General features: G+C 38.8%; 1 protein-coding gene across 11 annotated transcripts in view; it reads left to right on the top strand.

Annotated features, from left to right (window-relative positions):
- Positions 1-23917, top strand: part of mark2b (MAP/microtubule affinity-regulating kinase 2b) — a 45290-nt gene extending 21373 nt beyond the window's left edge. The window contains exons 8-19 of one of the 11 annotated variants that reach the window (XM_079639609.1): positions 1502-1738; positions 1849-1968; positions 3404-3503; positions 3611-3723; positions 3831-3969; positions 4065-4204; positions 6150-6238; positions 9709-9855; positions 14127-14390; positions 16500-16526; positions 18925-18960; positions 21061-23917. In XM_079639609.1, coding sequence (XP_079495735.1) covers positions 1502-1738; positions 1849-1968; positions 3404-3503; positions 3611-3723; positions 3831-3969; positions 4065-4204; positions 6150-6238; positions 9709-9855; positions 14127-14390; positions 16500-16526; positions 18925-18960; positions 21061-21487 — 1839 coding nt within the window. In that variant the 3' untranslated portion in view covers positions 21488-23917. Of the gene's footprint in view, positions 1-1501; positions 1739-1848; positions 1969-3403; positions 3504-3610; positions 3724-3830; positions 3970-4064; positions 4205-6149; positions 6239-9708; positions 9856-14126; positions 14391-16499; positions 16527-18921; positions 18961-21060 lie in introns of all 11 variants that reach the window. The other 10 variants (XM_079639606.1, XM_079639615.1, XM_079639614.1 and 7 more) reach the window with 10 other exon arrangements.
- The last annotated feature ends 246 nt before the right edge of the window (positions 23918-24163 follow it).

The raw sequence follows: 24163 nt of genomic DNA, 5'->3' as shown, positions 1-24163 counted from the left end.
CATAAAGTCCAAATTTACTGGTATTACTATCCTTGTGGGCATTTGGTCCCCATAACACACACACACACACACACTAAATAATGACACCACAATGTTAGAGTTGTATTGATTACAATAGAAAAGGGGAATGTTCAACGTATTGATTTAATATGAGCATTATAAATAATAGAGCACTTACCAAAGGTTTGCAAATGTAATAGGTTCTGCATCTCTGTGTTTGTGTGTGTAAAGAATTAAGCCACACCTCTATTGTGGCTACAGAGGTTTCTGGCTATTCAGGTTGGATTGCAGGTTCTATATCGTGTTTCTCTTTCAAGTTACAGGCGTGTTTGTTGATTGTTGTGTTGTGTTCAGTTCCGGTTGCCCCAGAAAAGGAAATTAAAATAAATAAAATGTCTTCACTTTTGGTCATAAGTGACAGCAACGGCATTTCTAATGTTACAAATGATATCTATCTTTCTATTCATCAAAGACTCCGGAGCAAAAAATATTTCAAGGTTTCCAACACAACTGTTTTCAACATTGATAATAAGAAATATTTATTGACCACTAAATAAGCATATTAGAATGATTTCTGAAGGATCATGTGACATTGAAGACCATAATTTAAACAAATTACAATTTAGAATAAGTAAAAAAAGAAAAATATGTTTTTACTCAAATTATCAAATAAAAGCCTTGGTGAGCATAATAGACTTTTAAAAACATAAAGCCCCGGTTTCACGGACAAGGCTTAAGGTAGTCCCAGACTAAAGTGCATGTTTGAGCTGTTTTAAATGATCTCATAGATTAATGTTTTTACTTACACTCATCTCCAAATCGAGAAGAACCAAAAACTGTGACTGGTGTGTAATTAAAAATATTGGACCCCTGATGTAAAAACGAAATCCTTTTGGAAACACTCTTTCATGAGTTTAGTGAAATTTGTTTGGGTAAAAAAAAAAATATGACATGACGTTTCGAGCAGCCAATCAACATGCAGATTAGTTCTATTAAATACAGCAGAGCTACATTCAACTTTGAAGTGACCGTATAATAGCACTTTTGTCAGGCGTTTCTTGCTGGCCATGCCTCGTCCATTTCTTTGTTGCTGTGTGTTTCCATGTTGCAAAAGTTTGGCTCTGTTGGCAGAGTAATATTTAACCGAGCCCAGTTATCACCCCGCATCTGTTGCTAGGCAACACGGCTTCCCTGCGCGGCTAAAGTTTGTGTGTAGATGTTGAGTGGCAGCACAGAGGGCAAGTCTCAACACTCTCACAAACACACACACAATAGCATGAGAGAACTCATTATGAAAAGCCGGACAAACACCCTGAAAGAAGAGAAGCAGGCATTTCTGATAGATAATAACAATGTTGAAGTAAAAAATGGAGATGTGTGTGTGTGTGTTGCTGATTGTGTGAACAATGAACTGTACGCTTCTTGTTCTCTGAATCAAGTGCCAACTCTTCTCTTTAAAGCCTTCTACTTACCAGCATGCTGTCCTTCTTTTCTCCCTAAGGCTGAGAATCTTTTACTGGATGCTGACATGAACATAAAGATCGCCGACTTTGGCTTCAGCAATGAGTTTACGGTTGGCAATAAATTGGACACGTTTTGCGGGAGCCCGCCGTATGCCGCTCCTGAACTCTTCCAGGGCAAAAAGTATGACGGGCCGGAGGTGGATGTGTGGAGTCTCGGGGTCATACTCTACACGCTGGTCAGTGGCTCACTGCCTTTTGATGGACAGAACCTGAAGGTGAGGGACAATGAAGATCTGTGTTGATGTTCCTGTTTGTCTCTGTCCTATTTTTGTCTTCCTCCTTTCTATATTGTCATTCTCATTGTGTTTCTCTTTCTCTTACGCAGGAGTTGCGAGAGCGTGTGTTGAGAGGGAAGTATAGGATTCCTTTCTATATGTCCACAGACTGTGAGAACCTGCTGAAGAAGTTTCTCATCCTCAATCCTACCAAGAGGGGAAGTTTGGAGGTGCGCTTGGTTTATTACAGATTAGAATGCAGACAATAAGGCCTCAAATTTCAATTAGCTTAAAGTGTAGTTTCATCATGTCTGAATTCTCAGCACAAAATAGTTTTTTAAAACCAAACAGTCCTTTTTGAGTCTTTAATATGGTTATGTTCACAGTCACACACAGTTCAACCGCATTCAATAACCGAACTCACACCTGTACATTTTCAGGACTCATAACCGCATTCTCGGTAAACCCTCACTATGTGGACAGAACCGGATTTGACCACTAGTTGTCATGTAATACAGTGCAAGAGAGCCACTCTGTGCTGCACAAATGCGGGTCTACAGTGTGTTGAGGTTTTTTTTTGTGTGTGGTTTCGCTTTCTGTAACTTACAGCGACAGAAAATGAGCTGTGTGTCATCTGAAGGTTTTAGATCCAGTTACTGTTCTCCACAGTAGCAGCTCCCGTCAGTTTTGTGCTCTACTCACGGCTCAAATGCTGCACTCTCTACCCAGATATAAAAGCTCCTGTCGGCTAATGAAGCTCGATTGAAATTCTTGTCATATCAGAAGTGATAATACTTTTCAGTTTTATGGACGTCACAGTGTTTGATGTTACTTTGGTCACTGTCGCTATGGTTACATTTGAGAGAAAATGGGTTTGACTCCTGTTGCACGTTCATACAGAAAATATTCTAGACACTACTGTAAGTTAGTTTTTAAACTGGACAATGAGACTCACACCTGTAAGAAAACGCGGTCAAACCCAAAAACTGACAGTGTGAACGTAGCCATGGACACCAAAAATCCTTTAAGTTGAAAAGTTAATCTGAGAAATAAACAAAACATTTCCTGTCAAAATGTGAATGTTGTAGTGCGTATACTATACCTATTTAGAACTGTAGATCTCAACCTTTTTGACTCCAAGGCCCTCCATTGTCCACAACAGTATTCAGAGGGCCTACGACATTTCCAGATGTTCATGATTTGATGGATGGATATTTTTTACACACAATTTCTAACTGACGAAATATCAAGCTTGGCAAAACCAGAAAAGTGTATATTAATAAAATGCATAGAAATGCTCATGGGGTTTAAGATTTTATTACAAATTGACATATTTTCCAGGTGTAAAAATCTTATCCATGTTCTCCGAGATTGTGAAAAAAAGGTGTGGGGTATTGAGGGGGTAAATTAAAATATCAAATATATTTATTTATCTTATTTATTTATCTTTTGATTCATGCTAGGAGAGTGACGACATCTGTTACGTTTACATAATATTATATGTTTTGCATTAAAGCATGTAAATGACTTAAATATGCTGTTCCTTCATTCAGATCTGCAGTGGAATATGTAGTCTTGTTGCATAAAAACACATAAAGATGTGGTTATGTGATCTCTCATCATCTCTCTCGTTCTCTTTCTGTGTCTCTGCCATTGGCTCAGCAGCAGATCATGAAGGATCGCTGGATGAATGTAGGTCATGAAGACGATGAGTTGAAGCCCTTCATTGACCCTCAGCCTGACTACAAAGACCCCAGAAGATTAGGTGAAATAGTTAGATGTTGGAATTGGAATAATCTATACAAAAAATTACAGAAAGAAATGGTATTAAAAATGTATTCAAATTACATTGTGTCTATGTTGCCCACTTAGACATAATGCTTCAGATGGGTTTCCCTCAAGAGGAAATAGAGGACGCTCTCATCAAACAAAAATACAATGAAGTCATGGCAACCTATCTGCTGCTTGACTATAGGAATTCAGAGGTACCCACATACATAAACACATTCGTGCTTTAGTACCCACAGAGGCATCAAAATATGATGATACAACTGCTTTGTGCTTATGTATATTTGAAAATTCGGTCTTGCAGCTTGACGAGGGTCTCATCTTGTCATTAAAGTCACGCCCAGGAAGTGACCTCACTAATAGCAACGTCCCTTCACCACCTCAAAAGGTACAGCGCAGCGTGTCATCCACTCAGAAACCCGTCAGAAAAACCACAGATCAGGGTGAGTTGATGAGGAAGTTTTGTGGATTGAAGCCCCTGGTAAACACACATACATGTGCATGTTTGTCTTTACACTCTTTACCCTTCGTCCCTCAGGTTCATACTCGAAAAGGCCTCAGGGAGAAAACAAGCATGGAGTGGAGGATTCTGGGAGGAAAGGTTCAAGTAGCTCCACCAAAGTTCCACCCAGTCCAGTGATCTCCAGTGAACGCAAAAAGAGTTCTACACCCTCTACTGTAAGTACGGATGAATTAAAATAAAATAAAAAATTGTCTTAATAAATGACAAATTAAACACAAAAAAACTAAAATGAGTCATCTTAAATGCTACAAGTGAATTTAAGCACAGTACAGTATATATATATAAAAGTAATTTAAAATAATGGTTTAAGATTACATTTCACAGTATTATTAGTGAGTGTGAAATTATGCAGAAGCTAAACTAAATGTAAAAATAGGATAAAAGAGCACGCACAATTAAATATCCCACCAGAGGTACACAGATTACCATTCAGAAACGAATACTTGTTTAGCAATATTTTGAGCTGTGGTGTTGATGTGGGCAATGAGCTTGTGTGCTTTCCCATTCATGTGCCTCCCTCTAGTCCTGTCATTTCCTCTCTCAACTGCCAAAAAAAGAAGTCAAATCTTTTTCAAACTATAAAAGAATAAAGGGGAACTGTACCAATTAGAACATTTATATAGACAGAGTGCTTGTTGATATTTTACAGGCTAAAATTAAACAATATACAAAACAGCACCTCAGAGCAATCAAGCTTGTCAACAGGACTAATACAGTACCAAAGTCACGTCATGTTCATTAGTTCAGTTTCCATGAACTTGAACACACAATTACATTATGGATTGAGGAAGCTTTTGACATAATAGCAGGGTAATTTTTAAACATCTTAACTACCTGTAACAACCTGTTCTCAGTTACACAGGGGTGCTCTGGAAAGCTTGTTGCTTTCCACACTGATATTTTTCAGGCAGCAGATGGCTGGAAGGGCACTCTCTGACCGAGAGATGTTTGGCACGGCTAGTGCTCATGGCTTTCACAGTTATTTCTGTGAAAATGCTACAGAGGATGCTATTTTGAACTTTCACACACCACATCATACTTGTGTACTTTTTTTTTTTTTTTTTTCTCAATAGAAAGTGCAAATACTATTTTTTCTAAATAGGCCCTTTCTGAGTACCAACCAAAATAGTAGTTGGATGCAAACATTTTCACGCCTTGAGTAATAAAAATGGTTTTGTATGTAGTTTGTCATTAAACATTCACCCAGGGTTCATAGCATGGTTCCTTTAATCGCTCCACACCCATGCTTGGATTACTGTTGCAGTTCCAGAGCTAATAAATGCAAACGTGCATTTATCAGAATAATCTTGTAAAAAGATGCCATTTTAGAAATATCAATTTATTAATAATTAAAATAATCGTACAATAAAAACGATTAAACTTCAAACATTACAATGCCCATACTAACGTTCATTAACTCTACAATAAGTAAAACACCTTCATTAGCTAATTTACATTACCGGTATACAGAGCTACCACAAAAACCCTAAATTCTTAAGATGGCTGCACGCTTGTTTCCTTGGCGCATAAGGTCTATAAGCGGGATAATCCACGGCTAGCTATGCATTAAACAATTTGAATGCACTCCACGTCGTGCATAAAAATGTGACCCTGGACCACAAAACCAGTCTTATGGGTCAATTTTTAATGCACGACGTGGAGTGCAGTCAAATCGTCATCTGAAAGCTGGATAAATAAGCTTTCCATTGATGTATGGTTTATTGGGATAGGACAATATTTGGCCGAGATACAACTACCGGTATTTGAAAATCGGGAATCTGAGGGTGCAAAAAAATCTAAACATTGAGAAAATCGCCTTTAAAGTTGTCCCATTTCTGTTGGCGATTGTGCTGCATCCACCCACAACTTTTTTTTTGGTATATATTTAAAGTAGGAAATTGACTAAATATCTTCAAATTAAACTTATTTTATTTCAGTTAGTTGCCAAGTTAGTTGCCTTTAAAATGTATAATTTTAAAGTTAAGTTAAGTTCATCTAACATTTATATTTTATTTCAGCCTCATTTTTTCTTTTCTTTTTTTTTACAAAACAAATTTGATTAATTTAATCATATTAACACTGGTGTGTTTGTGATTTCAGAATAGTATCCTGTCCACGGGCACAAGTCGCAGCAGAAACTCCCCCATTTCTGACAGAGCCACTCTGGGAGTACAAAACGGCAAGGACAGGTACATCCAAAGACACAGCACATTTGTTGAAAGATTGTAAATCTCGAAGGCAAAGTACAGAAAAACACCTACAGTTCTCCTGTCTCACACACACCCGCATACGGGCACAGTTCATCCCTCTAGATAAGATCACTAACAAAACCAGTCACCAATTTTCTCTAATTTACACTGCACACACACAGTCTACTTCTATCTCCTGTCTCTGTGCTGTTGACCGTTACCTGCCGTGGAGAAGACTTGCATGATTTTGATCCCCAGAAATGCCGAGTTGTGCCAGATTGGCATGTCACCCTGGATTTCAGCTGGATTAGTGACTCCTAGAGTACCATCTCATTCAAACCCACACACTAATTAAAACAGAAAAAGTCCATCACCAGAGTTTGTATTCTTTTGAAAACCTATTTACAGTGCAAACATAACGCCATGCATTAGAGAAGGGATGGGCAACATCGATCCTGCAGTGTTGCTGTCCTGCAGAGTTTAGCTCCAGCTCTGATAAGAAAAACTCACCTGCCTTTAGCATTAGCAATCCTGAACGCATTGATTACCTTGTTCAGGTGTGTTTTATTAGGGTTGGAGCTAAACTCTGCTGGACAGTGACATTGCCCATCCCTGCATTAGAGCGTCATCTAAACCCCATGTAAACCTCCCACGGTCATCGCCATAAGCGCTAAGAAGTCAGTCATCCTTCACTTCCTGTGCGCCTCTATAACCATTAATCCATTATAACTCCTTCCTCTCCAGCATTCATATTGCTGCCTATGCTCACATTCCACACACTCCATACAGTCTCTTAACTGTATAAATTATACATAAGCATATGCATGAGATGTGTTTTTAAAAACGGATATAGAGCTTTCTGCCTGCTAGAGTCATGTTGCACAAAGATGATATCTTCTGCCGAAGTGTAGAATGGTGACCATCAGCATGTAAATTATGCAAATGCTTAAATTATGGTCATGAGTTAAGTCAATATGCATGTACCTTGTAGTTTGAATACTGTTAATTGTTTCATAAACTGAGACGACACATATCTGGAATTGAATTGAAGCTTTCAATGTGGCTTTTGCTCTGTCAAAAAAGTGCCGATTCCAGTGCAGAAAGTGCTATGCCGTTAGTTATATTGAAGGCCTGTTCAGACCAAGTCTAAATTAACAGGGATAAGATTTCAAAAGGAAACGCATCTCTAGAAACTCCTTTGTACCAATCCCTGGATAACATACCACGATTGTTTGTTGTACTTTTATTTAAAAAAAAATCAGATTCAGAAATTTTTTTGAGTATTAGATATTGAAATAAGATATCAGTTTTTAGATCATGTGTCGGGACCTGACCTATCAAGTAGAATTTTACTTTGTTAGCAGAAGCTTGCAGTATTTTCGGAGCTACATACAAATTAAACAATAAAGCTCTGTATATTCTTGCTATTGCAAAGAATAGCAGAAATGCCATACAGAATAACATATGCTACCGTTCAAACGTTTGAGTGTGTTTGAGTCGCACATAATTTAACGTAAGAGTAAAAATGCAATGTTACAAAAGATTTCCATTACAAATAAATGCTGTTCTTTTGTACTTTCAATTAATTAAATGAGTCCTGAAAAAGAAATGTACCACGATTTCAACAAAAATATTAAGCAGCAACTTTTTCAACATTTTCAGCATTGATAATATGAAATGTTTCTTGAGCACATATTGGAATTTTCATCAGATGAACACAAACTAAGATATTTAGAAAAATAATCTATCTCTGTCAGTCCATAAATTGACACTTCAGAAACCATGAAAAATGACAATAATCCATATAATGGCAATTGATGAATCAATCTCTTCTGTAGCGAAGTATTGATGCGTGTATGAAAAATACTTATTTTAAATGTTTTTTCTGGCCAAATGTCATACACTGATTGACGAGAGCACTGTGAAGCGCTATTATTTTTCTTACATCTATCGGAAACATTGTTTCATCAACTCGGGTCATGGATTACTGTCGTGTTCACTTTGTGTGGTTTTGAGGGTCTCGCACACTTCCAATATATGAACTCAGAGATAAATTATTTTACTAAAAATCTATGTGCTCATCTGAAGAAAACAAGTCATGTACATTTTGGGATGGCATGAGCGCGAGTAAATGATGAGAGGGGGGAGTTTCCCTTGAACTAGGTGTGAACAAGCCTTCAACTGTTTCTGTTAGAGCTGTGCTGTGATGCTTTAGTTCTCTATGGGTGTATATGTGCAAGTATGTCAGTGACACTGTGTTAAATACCCCATGAACTTCTGGAATAAGAACATCACATGTTCCTAATATCAACTTCTGACTAGCAATAGCAAGTAGCAAATCATGTGATGTAATCTAAAGGCTATTTTTAAAAAAAGCCTTCACTATGTCCCACCCCAACTTCCTGTTTAAGTAGTGAATATTTCAGCACTGGAAAGAAAACTGCTTTCATTAAATCATTTCATGGGGTCTTTAAGTGTTATAACCTTTTGTCCTTTGAATGCTCCTGCAGGATTTGCTGATTTGTTTTTTCATGCGATTTTCTGAAGGCATTCAGACAGTGTGTCGGGTTAAATATTCCCCACACGTCCCTCTACTTTTCCATTTCTTTCTCTCTCTCTTCTGGTTCCTTTGTCTTTGAACTCTCATTTTGTTTTTCTTCTGTCTGAGCTGTGTGAGTGTGTGCAACTTTGTGTCTCTGTGAGCGTATGTATAGCTTTAAATGGATTAGGGTGGCTTGTGATGGAAAAAAAGCACCATTAACTCTGTTGTAAGGTTGCTGTAGTCGTCTGTAATAGGCTTAGCTTTTCTCTGCCACATAGCAAGGTGATAGCATGTTATTTCTCCACCACAAGCTCAACTAATCCCTGCATAGTGGTGTGTGGGTGTGTGTGTGTTTCTTTTGTGCTTTTCTGTGAAATCAGCACTCTATTTGACCTCTCTCTCTCACTCCCTCTCCCCCTCTCTCTCTCCTGTACCATTCACCACTGTCTCTCACTTTAGATGCCCAGATGCATCCATCTATCCATCTATCCATCTATCCATCTATCTATCTATCTATCTATCTATCTATCTATCTATCTATCTATCTATCTATCTATCTATCTATCTATCTATCTATCTATCTATCTATCTATCTATCTATCTCTCAGTCCATCTTCCTATCTATTGCTCTATCATTCGTCTGTCTATTTATTGCTCTATCTATGGCTCTTTGGCTTTAACTCTATCATCCATCTATCTGTCAATCAATCTATTGGTCTATTTATCTACCATTCTGTCTGTCTGCCTATCTATCAATCAATCTGTCTGTCTATTTATCACTCTATCTAATGTGTGCAAAGTGCTGTTTCTAATGGAATGCTTCTCCCTCCCTCCCTGCCTCCCTCCACACATACGCACACACTCGTGTTTATGTGTGTGTCGATTTGTGCGTGTGTGTACGGAGGGGCCGCTGTCTCTCTCCCCTCAGCCTGAGCACCCCCGGGTCCCGCGCCTCCACGGCTTCGGCCGGCGCCGTGCTCTCCTCATCAGTCTCTTCCTCACGCATCCGCCATCACAAGTCACTCTCCACCTCTGCCCATCCCTGTCCCACAGACCTGCACTCACACCGGCCCAGGCAAGTCCCCACACCGCCAAAGAGAGAACCCAAATCTGGGAACTGTAGCATGTCTCAGGGGGTTTATGTATTCTTAGAAATCATTTACCGGTACTTTGCGTGGAAAAAGTTTGCAGGAAGCCAGGGAGTGACAAGAGTCTACAAAGTCAACACTGGGAGATGGTTGTGCTACAAGAAAAATTTTCATATTCCTGCTGAAAACACAAGCACAGCTAGTCACCAACATATGTTTTGGCTGGTGGTCCACACTATGCGATACTGTTGACCTGGTGTCCCCTCCTGACTAAAAGGGAAAGGGATAGTTTATTGACAAGTGAAATGTCATCAGTTACTCACCCTTGTGTTGTTCCTAATCTGACTTGTCGTAGTTTTTTTTTTAAACATATAATTAATGTTGTTTTGGACCCCACCAACTTTAATTGTATGGACAAATCATACAAGTCATACAGGTTTGGAACAACATGACGCTCTTCCAGAAAAGGATTTTTTTTATTTTTGAGTGAACTGCCCCTTTAAACAACAATATTTTTGCGCAAAAAAAACAGCCATGCTTTTTTTCCTCTCAGGGATTTCTGGATTAAATAAGAAATAATAATATTTGTTACAGCTTTCATGAAGTCATGAGTGATTGTTAAGATGGGATGTGAACGGTGATACCTGGCCCTTAAGAATGGGAACATTGATGTTGTTTTACTTAGTTTCTACCTAACAACCATGTGAATGTGCAGTGTGGATCAGTTATAATAATGCAACACAGACCCCACTTCACTTTACAGCCAATTGATTTCTCAATCATGCCCCCCCCCCCCTTTTAACCGTTCTTTCCTGTCCTCTCTGGACTATCACTGATAAACGTTGCACAAAGCCACAAATAAAACCGCATATTCACACTAAACACTGACCACGTCAGAAACACACCATCAATTGTAGCGCTGCAGCGTGGAGTGTGAATGGTTGGTGTTAGCCTGTTAGTGCCGCTGCAAGTGAATGGTTGGTCTGTTGCATGCAGTGAGCTGAGCCTCTTCCGAGCGTGGTTGGGGACCATTGAGAGAAGGTACCGCTGCTCTGTTACATCATCTCTCTCACTTCTCTGCCCCCTGTGCACTGTCTCCCCTCTGGAGCGAATCGTACCTCAGTGCAAGGGCCATATATTCAGATCTGTGCACTGTATATATGAGTGAGTGAGAGACCATGTACAGCACATAGTGTGGCTCATTCTGTCTCTCAAGGTTCTTTCATGTGACTTAGTCTGGACACAAGCGTTGACCTCAAAGGATACTACAAATAGCTTGCAGGAAGGAAAATTTCGCAAGGCTGCTTCAAGTAAACTGAAAATATTGTATTTGAACTTAGAACAACTGATCACTAGCGACGGCAAAGTCATGGGTTCTGCCCCAGTGAATGCGTGAACTGATCAAATTTGTATATTGAATGTCAAATGCAAAAATGTAAACGTAAAACGAAAAAAACAATCTCAGAAACCATTTGGTTGCTCCTGGATTAATCCCTCTTACATCTTGTTTTGATTTTCACACCAAACTCATTTGAAGGGTCAGTGCAGTGGCAAACTGAACTTTTCATTACAACAATTTGCACGAGGGTAACCAACATTGACGCGAGTCACGTGTAAGGGCCTTCACTTTGACACCTTGGAACCGTGTGGTTCACCACTGTGAAAATCTCTGCACTAAAGAGAAAATATAAATGGAATATGTGAAAATAATACTAGATGCATGTCTCGTGTGTTCTGACATGCGTCATAACTGCAGATGTGTTTTTGCAGTGGCATGGGTTTGGTTCTTAAGCTCCTGCTCCTATTTGCTAGAGTGAGTGCTCATGTTATTTTTACTTCTAAACATCCAGCTGTGTGCCATATCTAACATACTCCTGTGTTACCATGGGAAAATCTTAGTCCCTTGCTTAGGTGTCATGTTTGTGTGTATTAGTTTGCGCATTCAGAGTTTGTAGATGACGTTTTCCCCTAATTTGCCCCTGAGTATTTTTGTTCCTTGGTATTGTGTTAGACACTCCTAGTGATGTGCACAGTGCTCAGGTTCCCGTTCACTCCACCCTGAATGTTACTGATGACTTCTGTGAACTTTTGTGTAAAGAGGCTTTGAGAAGGTCTTATTTAGCCAGTGTGTTGGGCTGTAGGTGGATCTGCAGAAGGTAAGTTATGGTTGAAGTCTGTAAGGCTGTGGCCAAAGCGTGTATTCCCCCCCCCCCCCCCCCCCCCCCCCCCCCCACACACACACACACACACACACACACAAACCAGTTCAGCGGAAATCCCGCCCTGCAACTAATTTCACTGGTTAAGGTTACAGTGACGGGTAGGTTTAGGGATCAGTGTTTGATGTTGGCAGTCAGTGCAGTGATTGACGTGGCAAATGAAATCTTTAGAATCGGCTGCAGGGCGGGATATCCGCTGAACTGGTTTTGGGGGTTGGGGGGGGGGGGGGGAAATCAAACAATCGCGTGGCCAAAATAAAAAAAGACAAATGCTCGTTTGAGTCAGTGGTATTGCAAATACTGATCCCCAGCAACCATTTAATGTTTTAGAGTCAAAGTCAACATGAAATGATGGTCAAAACCCATTTTACTTCCATAATGTGACACATTTTGGTGTGAAACTGAATATTCAATGATGAAATTGTTGATCAGGACTTTATTTTATCCATGAGGAACAGGGTTATTATTGTTAACTAAAACTAAAATCTTTTTTTTTTTTTTACTGTACACATTGTGAAATTAAATCAATAAATAAATAACTTGTCGTCTAGTTGCCAATTCAACATTTCTCATTTTCATGTAGTCTAATAATTTTTTATTTATTTATACTAATTTACATTAAAAAAAACTTGAATAAAAAAAGCTAAATGAAAATTAAAACAATATAAGAATAAAAATGTAATTCAAAATATTAACAAAAACGATAATAGTAGACTTAATCAATGATAATAAAATAACAATGGTTTGCACTGATCAGGAATTGTTTAGATCCTAAAACTTCTGCCTTTTAATTTAATTTAATAATCAAGAATTGATTGTATTGCAGAAAGTGTATACACAAATATATTTCTTTGGAATAACATGCACAGTAAGACCAGAAATGTGAAAGTAAATGGGCATGAACAATTTCATGTTGACTACTTTAAGTTGAAATCTTAAAAAGTTTTCCTTTTCTAGAAGTGGACCAGTGTGTGTAACCTTGTGAAATCAGGAGCAACAAAAATGTCCGGATGATCTGGATGATAATCTGGTGTCCGTATACAGAGCAGATCGTAGTTCATTATTCCAAACGCAGCTATGCTTCTGAGAAGGGTCCAGCACACTTCACTTCCTGGACAGTGTATTATAATCTAGCTTTGGCAGGTTCAGTTACCCAGAGTCATGTGACCTCTCTGGCTGTGCTTGTGCCAGTTGGCGACTGGTTCTGACTAGGTTCTACTACACTGGTTGGCACTTAAACAGATGTTGGCATGGACCTGACATGGTTGGGTGAGATTTTCACAGACAGTGTGCAGAAAGGACAGCGATGGGGGAGGTGTTCTGTTTCACTGAACTTGCTTGGATGGACACACACTCTTACTCTCACACTCACAAATTGCAGTGAGCGAGTTTCACAATATCCCTGATCTTTGTGTTTCTGTGTTGTGTGTGTGTGTGTGTGTGTTAGATTAAGCCGATTAAAGGTCTATGCATTGGGTTAGAGATACGATGTGTGTGTTCTCTCTCTGCAGTCGACATATTTAATTATTTTGAGATTACATAATACAAGTTACTAGAGCACTGCAAGAGCCAGAACAGAGCTCCTGATACATAATCTATTGTTCTACCATAATTAAAATTTATAAAAATTAAAAGTTCAACATGGTTTTATGGAGATTTCATAAATGCATAAATCAAGTATGTACATTTTGAATCTTCTTTGAATATGTAAGCTTGAAACACCCATTATCAGTGGCTATTCTTTCTGCACACATAGTGAAAATCAACCTTCCATGCCCTATTTTATATCATTTTAATAATAATTTTTTAATCATTATTTTATTTCACTTTTATTTTATTTAACTGTTATTTGTTTTTATTTACAAAAAAACATTTAAATGCATTTAATTAACTTATCTATTAAAATCAAATTTATTAAAAAAAAAAAATATATATATATATATATATATATATATATATATATATATATTAATACTGATCCTGCTATGTCCTCATCTTTATTTGTTTTCTTTTGTTTGGGGAATATTGCTTTGTCACAGTGATCCCCCACAGAGAGCACCTGGCGCCTCCCCGTCCGCCCACAATATCAGCACCGCAGCTGGGTCGGACCGTACCAACTTCCCCAGAGGGGTGCCCACCCGCAACACCTTCCACCTCGGACAGCAGAGGGGCGCACGGGACCAACAGTGTTCTCCGTACCACGGAGCCCCCGCTTCCCCTTCTCTCTCCCATGGCAACAGCCAACAACGACGACCCGGTGCTTCCGGGATCTTCAGCAAGTTCACCTCCAAGTTTGTGCGCAGGTGAGACAGACAAAAGTGTTAATAAATCATTCAATTGACATAGGAATGAAAGTCATTGATTTCGTGAAGTCTTAATGGCACGAGAAGAAGCCCGTGCGTGGTGGTGTGAGGATGAGTGTGATGAATCCCGGGTATTTTCGGCAGTTAAATTTGGATTAGGTGGTGATGAAAAAGAACAGAAAGAGACTTGGAGACAAAGTGAAAGACGACCACACTGACACATCAGCACATTCTCACACCTCCTGCTGAGGGTTTTTTCAAAGCTGTCTGTCTTTATATTCAGTTAGCATGTAGAAATCGGCTGCTTGCTCGTCCATCTTTGATCAAACAGCTTTGCAAGTAGATTTGTCCTTGCAAAGCACCGGCACATTGTCAACAGGGTATTGGGTATTGTCATAATTTCACCCGCAAGGTCAGGCCTTCATAAGGCAATCAAAGTGCTGTCAGTCCCCATAATCCCAACACGAACCTCAGCTCATTTATATACATGCAGATTTCTCATCAGTTTCATCATCTCCGTCTGCGAGTTCCAGCACATATCTACCTTTTCTGCACCTCCGTGGTGACAGTATCCTTGGTAACAGCTGAGGTATTGCATTCCCCTGCTCTATAAATACTTGTGGAGGGGACACCTTGGCATCCACTCACTAGTGCCGCAATAGCAGTTTACAAAAGAAACTTAAGGCTTACATTATGGGTTACATGGCTACATTTCTTTAATAGCATATCACAAAACTGTTCTGTTGGATCTAGCCAGTCATGTTTAAACTGCTAGACTCGAAATCCCTCAGATACACGAAAGAACGCCTTCATAGTCAGTAGTCTTTCATTTGTATTCAGTCTCAGATTTCAAAAGGGTGAAATGACAGATGACGTTTTCCATTTTGTCCATGTGCATCCGTCTGTTTGTTTTTGTGTCCTTTTGTGTACATGTTCAAGCCAGTGTGGGAATGTTTCAGCATGAACAAGATTTGTGCGCTTTAATAAATGAATGTAAACATCCTTTCTTAAGGTCAACATGAAATGACATTCGCAAACCATTTTACTTCTGTAATATGACATTTTGCTAAATTAAACAGAATATCCATTTGGATAGTGAAAAGTGGGCATAATTGATATAATTGCTGCAATCTTTATTACAATACCGTTCAAAGGTTTGGGGTCATTAAAAGAAGTTACTACTTTTATAAAGCAAGAGCCAAGAAGGATTACTAATTAAACTGATTACAAAGTGAAAGTATGGACATTCATAAAGTTACTAAAGAATAAATGCTGTTCTTTTAAACATTCTGTTGATCAAAGTATGTATAATAGTTTCCTCAAAAATATTAAGCAGCACAACAGTTTTCAACATTGATGGTAATAATAATAAGTGCTTCTTGTCACATGATTTCTGAAGGATCATGTGACACTGAAGACTGGGGTAATGACTTGCTAAAAATTCAGCTTTGCCATCACAGGAATAATTAACATTTTATTATATATTAAAATAGAAAATGTTATTTTAAATTGTAATGATCTTACAGACCCCAATCTTTTGAAACGGAAGTATATATAGCATTTAATTACGGCTTTAACAATTGGCAAGATTTTATTTTATCAGCAAGGCTGCATTACGTACAATGAGTGTGGCTGAAACAATAACTACTGGCTATTGGTTAAGATTATTTTCACCACTCGTGTGGCTTATGTGTGACATGAAGGTTAGTCCTGTCAGAGGCAGAGCTAGTGATAAAGTTCTGATCAACTTTTTTTCCTTTGGAATAATTTGCATTGATTAATTGTGCGTAGTTTATTTCATGTTGGCTTTAACAATACTTTTAGAATAGGCAGTTTACATAACTCTACTTAGTTTGTGTAAGCATTCCAACCCTTTTATGAGTGTTAATAATTGACTTAATAGTTTAATTGCATGCATTTGACCCAGATTACTAATGTTATTTGCTCATTTTGTACAGTTTAAACAGATAACCCATCAAATAACCACAGACTGATTGTTGCTGTGTCCAAAGCAACCAGGCAAATTTTAAATTGCCTTTTTTTTTTTTTTGCTCTTCAATTTACATATATACATATCTTTCCTTTTTTTCTTTTACTTTTGTTTTGTAGAAATCTGTCATTCAGATTCCCCAGAAGGTAGGCAATGATGACCATAACCTCCCCTCCCCCCCTTGTTTAAGGCTTGTTTTGACCTTTTTATTTCTCTTTCCTTGTTCCTTGTCTACATCCCTCAGTGTGTTCTGTGATTGGCCCTTTTTCCTGGTTGTTTATTTTTTGTGCAATGTCATGACCAGCACTAACGACCAACTTCAACCCTAAAAACACCACCGCCTTCAACTTCAACCACAGTAACACTCAGCGCCTGTCCTCCCCATCTTCATCCTTTCATTTCCCCCTCCCTGTCAGTTTACCTGGTGATCTCACCTGTGTGCCCCAGATCCTGTGTGTGACTAGTTTCTCTGCCTGCTCAAATAACACAGGGCTTTGATAACAGGACCTGAGGTCATAATTAAGATGGCTAATGGGATGTGATGTCATGGAAAAAGTAGCAAGCATGATCATTTGCATGCGCTACCATTCAAAAGTTTGGGTTCTGTATTCCTTTAGAAAGAAATACTTTAATTCAGCAAGAATGCATAAAATTGATCAAAAGTGACTATTTATAATGTTACAAAAGTTACAAAACTTTTTATTCATCTAAGAATCCTGAGGAAACAATGTTATGGTTTCCATAAAAATATGAAACAACTGTTTTCAACATTGATAATAATAAGATATGATGATTTCTGAAGGATCGTGTGACTTTGAAGACTAGAGTAATGATGCTGAAAATTCAGCTTTACCATCACAGGAATAAATTACATTTTAAAATATATTTAACAGTTATTTTACATTGTAATATTTCACAATATTACTGTTTACTGTATTTTTGATAAAATTAATGCATCCTTGATGAGAATAAGGGACTTCTTTCAAAAACATTTAAAAATCTTACCGACCCCAAACTTTTGAACTGTGGTGTATGTCGTAATTGTTTTGGCACAGGCTGTTACCCCACGACTTCCTCTATGTGCCAAAAAGAGGAAGACGTTGCTTGAACATCTGAGCAAAAAAGGGAAACAAAATACTATTAGCAGTTATAATTAATTTGATAATGTAAAAGTCATGTCTAGTAAGAAAATCTGCCATGGTAAGTGTTAATGCCATGTATTTTTAAAGAACAACGGTTGAAGGATGACGAGACTGATGTTATCTTGTGCAGAACAACTTCAGGAGGGTTTCTCTCTTTTTCACTTGCTCATTAACAATGACAACAGCTACAGAAGCTGAGACCGACCAGCTGTCAGGCTTTGTCCTGCTCAAACACCTAAAGCCAAACTTCTCTCTCTCTCTGTTTATGCGGCATTGTCTAAATCTGTTTGACTGATGACTCACTCGCACACAGGCACCTGGTGAATGGATGTCACCATCTGTCTGTCACTAACCACTTGGGCCACTGGCACAGATACATGGAGTCTGAATTAACAAATGAAAGACATTTTCTTCCTCTGACATGATTATGTTGCTGGTAACTTGTTCATGTTTACGTAACTGAAGTTATGTGTGGTGCTTATATCGTTGTAGAGCCCAACAGAGGGCGCAAGCGAGCAGCTTATTGAAGGAAAGATGTCTTTGCGCCCTCTGGTGGTCAAAGCTGAACCCTGTATTTTGTGATTCATGCCTGTTGGTGACAATCAATTATTCTTTGCAGGATTCATCCAGTTAAATTTTTCATGTTTCTTTCAGAGCTTTAAACAGTCAAATGCTGCTTTGCTTGTTTTTTTGTTTTGTTTTTAACCGTTAATATCATGAAGAGCCTTCAAAGTCCTGAGCTGTTTCTGTGTTTTATCCTTCCTGTCTGTCCACGTGACAGTTTGTGTGTGTTTCTGTCCTCTGTGTGGTGTTTTCATATGACTCTTAGCAGAAAGGCTCTTACAGTGATGTCAGTTTGCTAAGGGCCTGTTTGTCTGTCTGTGTGTGTGGTGGCATGTTCGGGATGCTTGTGTGCTCGGCCAGACAGACTATAGGGGCAGGTGACTGTTGGATGTGAGTAGTTACCATGGTGATGGGACTAGAATCCTTTAGAACATCTTGGAAAGACCTGCATCATTCCACCCCACTTCATGTTACTGAAGCAGTCTGTCTGATTCATCTGTTCATTGGCATTGCACATACGTGACTCCATTGTTGCATACAGTAGATCAGCACAGTAACTGTGTGAGTGAGCACTATTGTCGCAACATAATCGTAAAATCGATAAGCGTTATAAATAATATATTAAAGCAACGTCACTCAAGATCTAGGCAAGAGGCTCTAGACTGCATAAATAGAACTGAAAGTAGTTTTAAAATGGGAATGAACAAGTGGATTGGTGGAATGTGGTGGTTCTGGAGGGGTAAATGTGGCACTAGACCGTCCTTCCCGCTCACTGTACTGAATGAGTTAAACTAGAACTCCGACTAAGACTAAACATCTTGCAATTTTTTTCGAGGAGTCCCTATGAGGGAGAGGGTCAAGAGGAGGGAAGCAGGTGAGAACAAAACAAGGACTTCTTCGTCAGACCTAATCAGTAGATTCTTCTTAGTGGTGTAATTGGGCTTTTAAATGGTTGTTAACAAATATTAGTAGTTACCCAGTGGGATTTAATTGATGGATTAATTGCAGTGTGTGGATGGGTATGTGTGAGTGTGAGTGGATGTTTTGATTTTTAGCCGATTCATAATTTCAGATTACTGCCTGTCTTCTAATTGGCAAACACATGCACAGTTGAAAGTTTTCTGCTTTTGTTTTTCTGACCATGCACAGCTTATAATAATCAAATCTGTGGAGACATTTGCGATGCACCTCACTTTTGACTTGCACATTGTCTCAGATATTTTGAGCATAATCAGGAACCAAAAGTAGTATTAGTTTTGTATTCATTTTAAATATTGCAAATCAGACCAATGTAATGCTGCCTTCAAGTCATATGATTTTATTTTGAATTTTAGCATGCATAGATGCCATCACATTATCTTAATAGCCAGTGTTTTTTCTGACTATTTGGGTTGGGGGTGATTGAATTAAAGAATTTTGATAGAATCAAAGTTATATTGGTCATAATTAAGGCATTAATTAGGCATTTTGGTTACTGCTGATGAAGTGATGAAGCTTGCCAGAAAATATTACTGCTAGTTTATTAGGCAAGAGGCTTAAAAGACCACACTTTTTCAGTGAAAGCACGTAAAGTACACGACTATTCAAAGGTTAGGTGTGGATAAAAATAAATAAAGGTTTTGTGACATAATATTACAATTTAAAATAATATTTCTATTTTAATACATTTTAACTCCCCTTGTAGTCAATCATTTTATCCCTTAAAACTCATCTTTGATCACAAATTATATGTGAAAAAAAAAACGTATTCATGCCTTAAAAATAGCTTGAATGTAAATCTACACACTTGCTTCATTTAGTAAACGCGGATCCAATGCTAATTAGCCACTTTGAACAACTTAGAACGTGAATTTCCACATGGTTTGTCTTAAAGCATATTAAAAACACCACATAGACATATAAACAACATTCAAAACTTGATTTTCACCACAGGGGAACTTAAAATGTTATTTATTCCTGTGACTGCAAAGCTGCTTTTTCAGTAGCCATTACTCCAGTTTTGGTGAATTTAGTTTATCCTTGCTGCACAAAAGTATTACCGGTCATTTCTTTCAGAAACGTTTGAACTGTAGTGTAGATAAAGCATTAATTACACACTTCATGTGCATTATTTATTCTTCATTTTGCTGTAGTGAATAGCTTCCTGAAACATGAAATTGCCCAATCCATTTTTACCAACAACATAATTTCCCTCATTTGTCAGTAGCTTCCCAGCAGGGCTTGAAAGCAGCATTAAACATTCTGGATTGTGACACGCAGTGTTTCTTATTTACCCAGGTGGACCTAATTCTCTTTTTGTCACTGAGCATCATTTAGCCATTCGAATCAACTGAATCATATTTAGTCTTCTTAGAGCTGAGATTCAAAGCTTCTTAAAGGCTTAAAGTCACACTAACTGTCAGCTGTCGTATTCAGTCGAGATTCAATAAAACGTCCAATTTCTACTTTCGTCATGTGAGGTGCGACTTCACTTCCTGAGCGCAACAGACACGAGAATGCCTCAGAGTGAAAGGTGTTCATTTGAAGCAGAAGCCTTTCTCTGTACCATGTGTTTGCGCCATATCAATTTGCACATGAACACATGCATGCGCTCTCCATTCCTCTGCAACTTTCCAGTTGATTATTGCCGTATGTCTCTCTCCAACCATGTCCACTGCCTCATCCTCCCTCTCTCTCTCTCTCTCTCTCTCTCTCTCTCTCTCTCTCTCTCTCTCTCTCTCTCTCTCTCTCTCTCTCTCTCTCTCTCTCTCTCTCTCTCTCTCTCTCTCTCTCTCTCTCTCTCTCTCTTCAACACCCTCAATTTCCCTCAACCCTCCTTTTTTGTCTCTCAACAATTTCTCACTTTTCTCCCACACACCTTCCTACATCCTCTTTGTTCTTTTTCTTTTCTTTCTGTCCTTGTTCACCCCCTACTGATATTATTCTCTTAACCTCCCCCACCTCCATCCTTCTCTGTCCATCCCTGTCTCCCCAGATCTATGCTCAGCAGCGCAGAGAAGTCGGAGAAGACCAGTGTAGGGCCAGAAGACGACAACAAAGACACCTCCTCCTCCCCGGGGGACGGGACAGCGCCCGTGTCCTCGCTTAAAGACCAGATGAAGCCTCGCTCGCTCCGCTTCACCTGGAGCATGAAGACCACGTCCTCCATGGAGCCCGGAGAGATGATGAAGGAGATTCGGAAGGTTCTCGACGCCAACAGCTGCGAGTACGAGCTGCGCGAGCGCTACATGCTGCTGTGCATGGCCGGCGATCCCTCCCATGACGACTTTGTGCATTGGGAGATGGAGGTGTGCAAGCTGCCCCGCCTCTCGCTCAACGGCGTACGCTTCAAGAGGATATCCGGGACGTCCATTGCCTTCAAAAACATCGCCTCCAAAATCGCCAACGAGCTGAAGCTGTGAGAGGAGAGAGATGCGAAAGTAGCATTTTAAAGAGTCTCTGAACAGGGATGAATGGAGAATACACTGCTCAAACACAACCTGCTGGTATGGGTAGGTACATAAGAGAGAGATATAAGATCAGATTCATACAAACGGGGGGAAAAATTGCACACTGGCCCTTCAATCCTGCACAGAATGAGGAGTTTTAGAAGGGTGAACTCTGCTGGTTCTGAAAACGTTCAATTCAGAAAGGCGACGGGTCTCAAAACGGTTTGTTTCCGCAACTCATTTCAGTCTCTCGCACACAAATGCACCTATTGCCTATTGAAACAGACAGAGCATAAAACGCCAAACTTGAACGAGGGGTGGCCATTGACTTCAGAATCACAGGGTGGAGGTGGACAATTATGTTTGTGCCCCCTTCAGAGAGAAACACACACTCTCTGCGTTTATTTCTTCCTCTTAATCTATCAACAGGGTTACGCCCACCGTTGTTCCGTAAGGGCCAGCACACTTGATCAATACTGAGAGGACTAAATTCTGGTTAAGGTGATTTTTATTTCTTAATCGGCCGGGTTTAGATTTGCTGCACTGGAATGGGTGAATTTCTGTTGCCTTTTTTATTTTCTTAAAGAAATTAAATGTGTTTCATTGTTGTATTTACCAATGATTATGTTTTAATATTATTCCTAGGAAAAACAAATTATTTTTCTTTTATTTGTGGTCTCGTGTTCTTGATCGTACTATGCCTTTGTATAAAGAATGTCTGGAAAAAAAAGAAGCACCACATGACTCCCACTGAACCTTTCACACTCTTGCCCCACTTTGTCGCTAAGGATTATGGGGCAGCAAATACTCTCCTCATGCTTAAAAAACAAAAGTCACTGGAAAAGACATTAAAGGACAAAATCCACGCAACTAATCATTCCCATGCCATTTTCGTGACTAAGGAACTGATGTCGAGCTGCTCTTCTCTGCATCCACGGCCCTTCATGGCTCAAGCCGAGAACTTTCCACCTCCGTCTCGTCTGCAGGGGGCTTTTTGGCGGTACTCATTTGATGGTACACTCTTTATGAAAGCGTGTTGTGATTGAATGTGTGTGTGTGAGAGATGACGATGATGATGGAGTGTCATATCTGAATAACCAAAAGGCTTGCATTGTTTAATATTCAATGCAGAGACTATTAATACGTAGCCTTGAGACCACAAGTACCTGCCATGGAGTCAAATATTGGTGTTCTGTTAATTCCAATATTTTGTTGGCATTATCATTTTCACTATTGAAATCAGTTCAGATGTCTTTATCGCACAAGCAGATCAGTAATTAGAGCAGACAGGAACCAACCTGCAGATGTGTCTGCATAAAAAAAAAGAGCAAAAGAGTTCACTGACACCGAGCTAGAGAGCCACCGTGTGTTTCCATCCATTTCTGCTGAGCTGTACATGCTTGCATGCATCCTATAGTTGACATGGAGGGGGGGGGTTGGGATCAGATCTCCTTGTAAAGTCTTGTCACCAGTTCAGGGGACAACTGTGCACATGTGTGTTTTATATCTTCATAGAAAATAATGATTATCTTTTTTCTTTATTTTTTTTGTCATGTACTTTGCTGTTCTCACAACTGATCATTTGTTCAAGGTGCTGGGGATCCAATTATCTTAAGTATTGTTTATTTTTCTTCAGGGTTGATATTTTTATTCACAAGTTTTTCGTTGCTGTAATTTTATTATTTGTGTTCAGACTCTTTGCTGTCGGGATAGGAGGGTTCACATAGAAATACACCAAATGTTTTTTTTTGTGCAAAGATGATTATGATCAATGATAGTAATAAAACTATTAAAATCAAACTGTCTGTATTAAAACTGATGCAATATGTTCTAACATTTAATATACCTATTTGCGGTATCTCTGAAGGTATGTTTTGCATTGCTAATCGAATAAGCTCTTCAAAGATTAGCTTGTGTTACTGTGTATTAATTAACCGGTCGCCCCATGATAAATCAATTTTAAATATGAGGGGGTTTTGTCCTAAACCAGGGGTTTCCAAAATGGATCCCCATGTATGATCCCTTTTGAGAGACCACTTCTAGAACTAAAGGCAGCTGTATTTTTTTCATATAGAAGGAAAAATTACTAAAACATATTAAGCTTTTATTGTTGGCTTTTACAGTCACTGTACTAAAGCCATAAGAAACTAAAATATTATCTATTGGTATTTTAAACCTAACCCACAAAAGAAGGTACTTAACCTTTTGTTGGTCAGTTTGACCTACATTTAAACTTCTTTGAACACTGGTAAAACTACTTATTTTTTAAACGTTTTGACTATTTTATGATCCATGCTAAGTTCCCACACATTTTGGAAAGGCTACGTTTTTGCCCACAATGGTAGAGGTCAAATGTTGTTTCCCACGCAATTTGTCAAAAATGAACACAAAAACAGCAAAGAGTCAGGTAAAAAAAAAAAAATAATAATTTTATGAATACAGATTTGTAAAAGAGTAGACATACATAAGCCATTCCGCTGAATTGGTGTGTAATACTTCCACTTCCCCCCTTTTTTAGCACTGAATCTAATAACGCACATATTTCACTATTAAATATAAATAAATAAAATACATTTTTGTGTTAGGCTATTTTTCATACATTTTTATACATAAAAAATGGCACCCATTCGGTGGAATGACCCACATGTT

Source organism: Phoxinus phoxinus (assembly GCF_949152265.1).
Source record: "Phoxinus phoxinus genome assembly, chromosome: 2".
NCBI lineage: Eukaryota > Metazoa > Chordata > Actinopteri > Cypriniformes > Leuciscidae > Phoxinus > Phoxinus phoxinus.
This window is presented reverse-complemented; position numbering and strand designations above follow the sequence as displayed.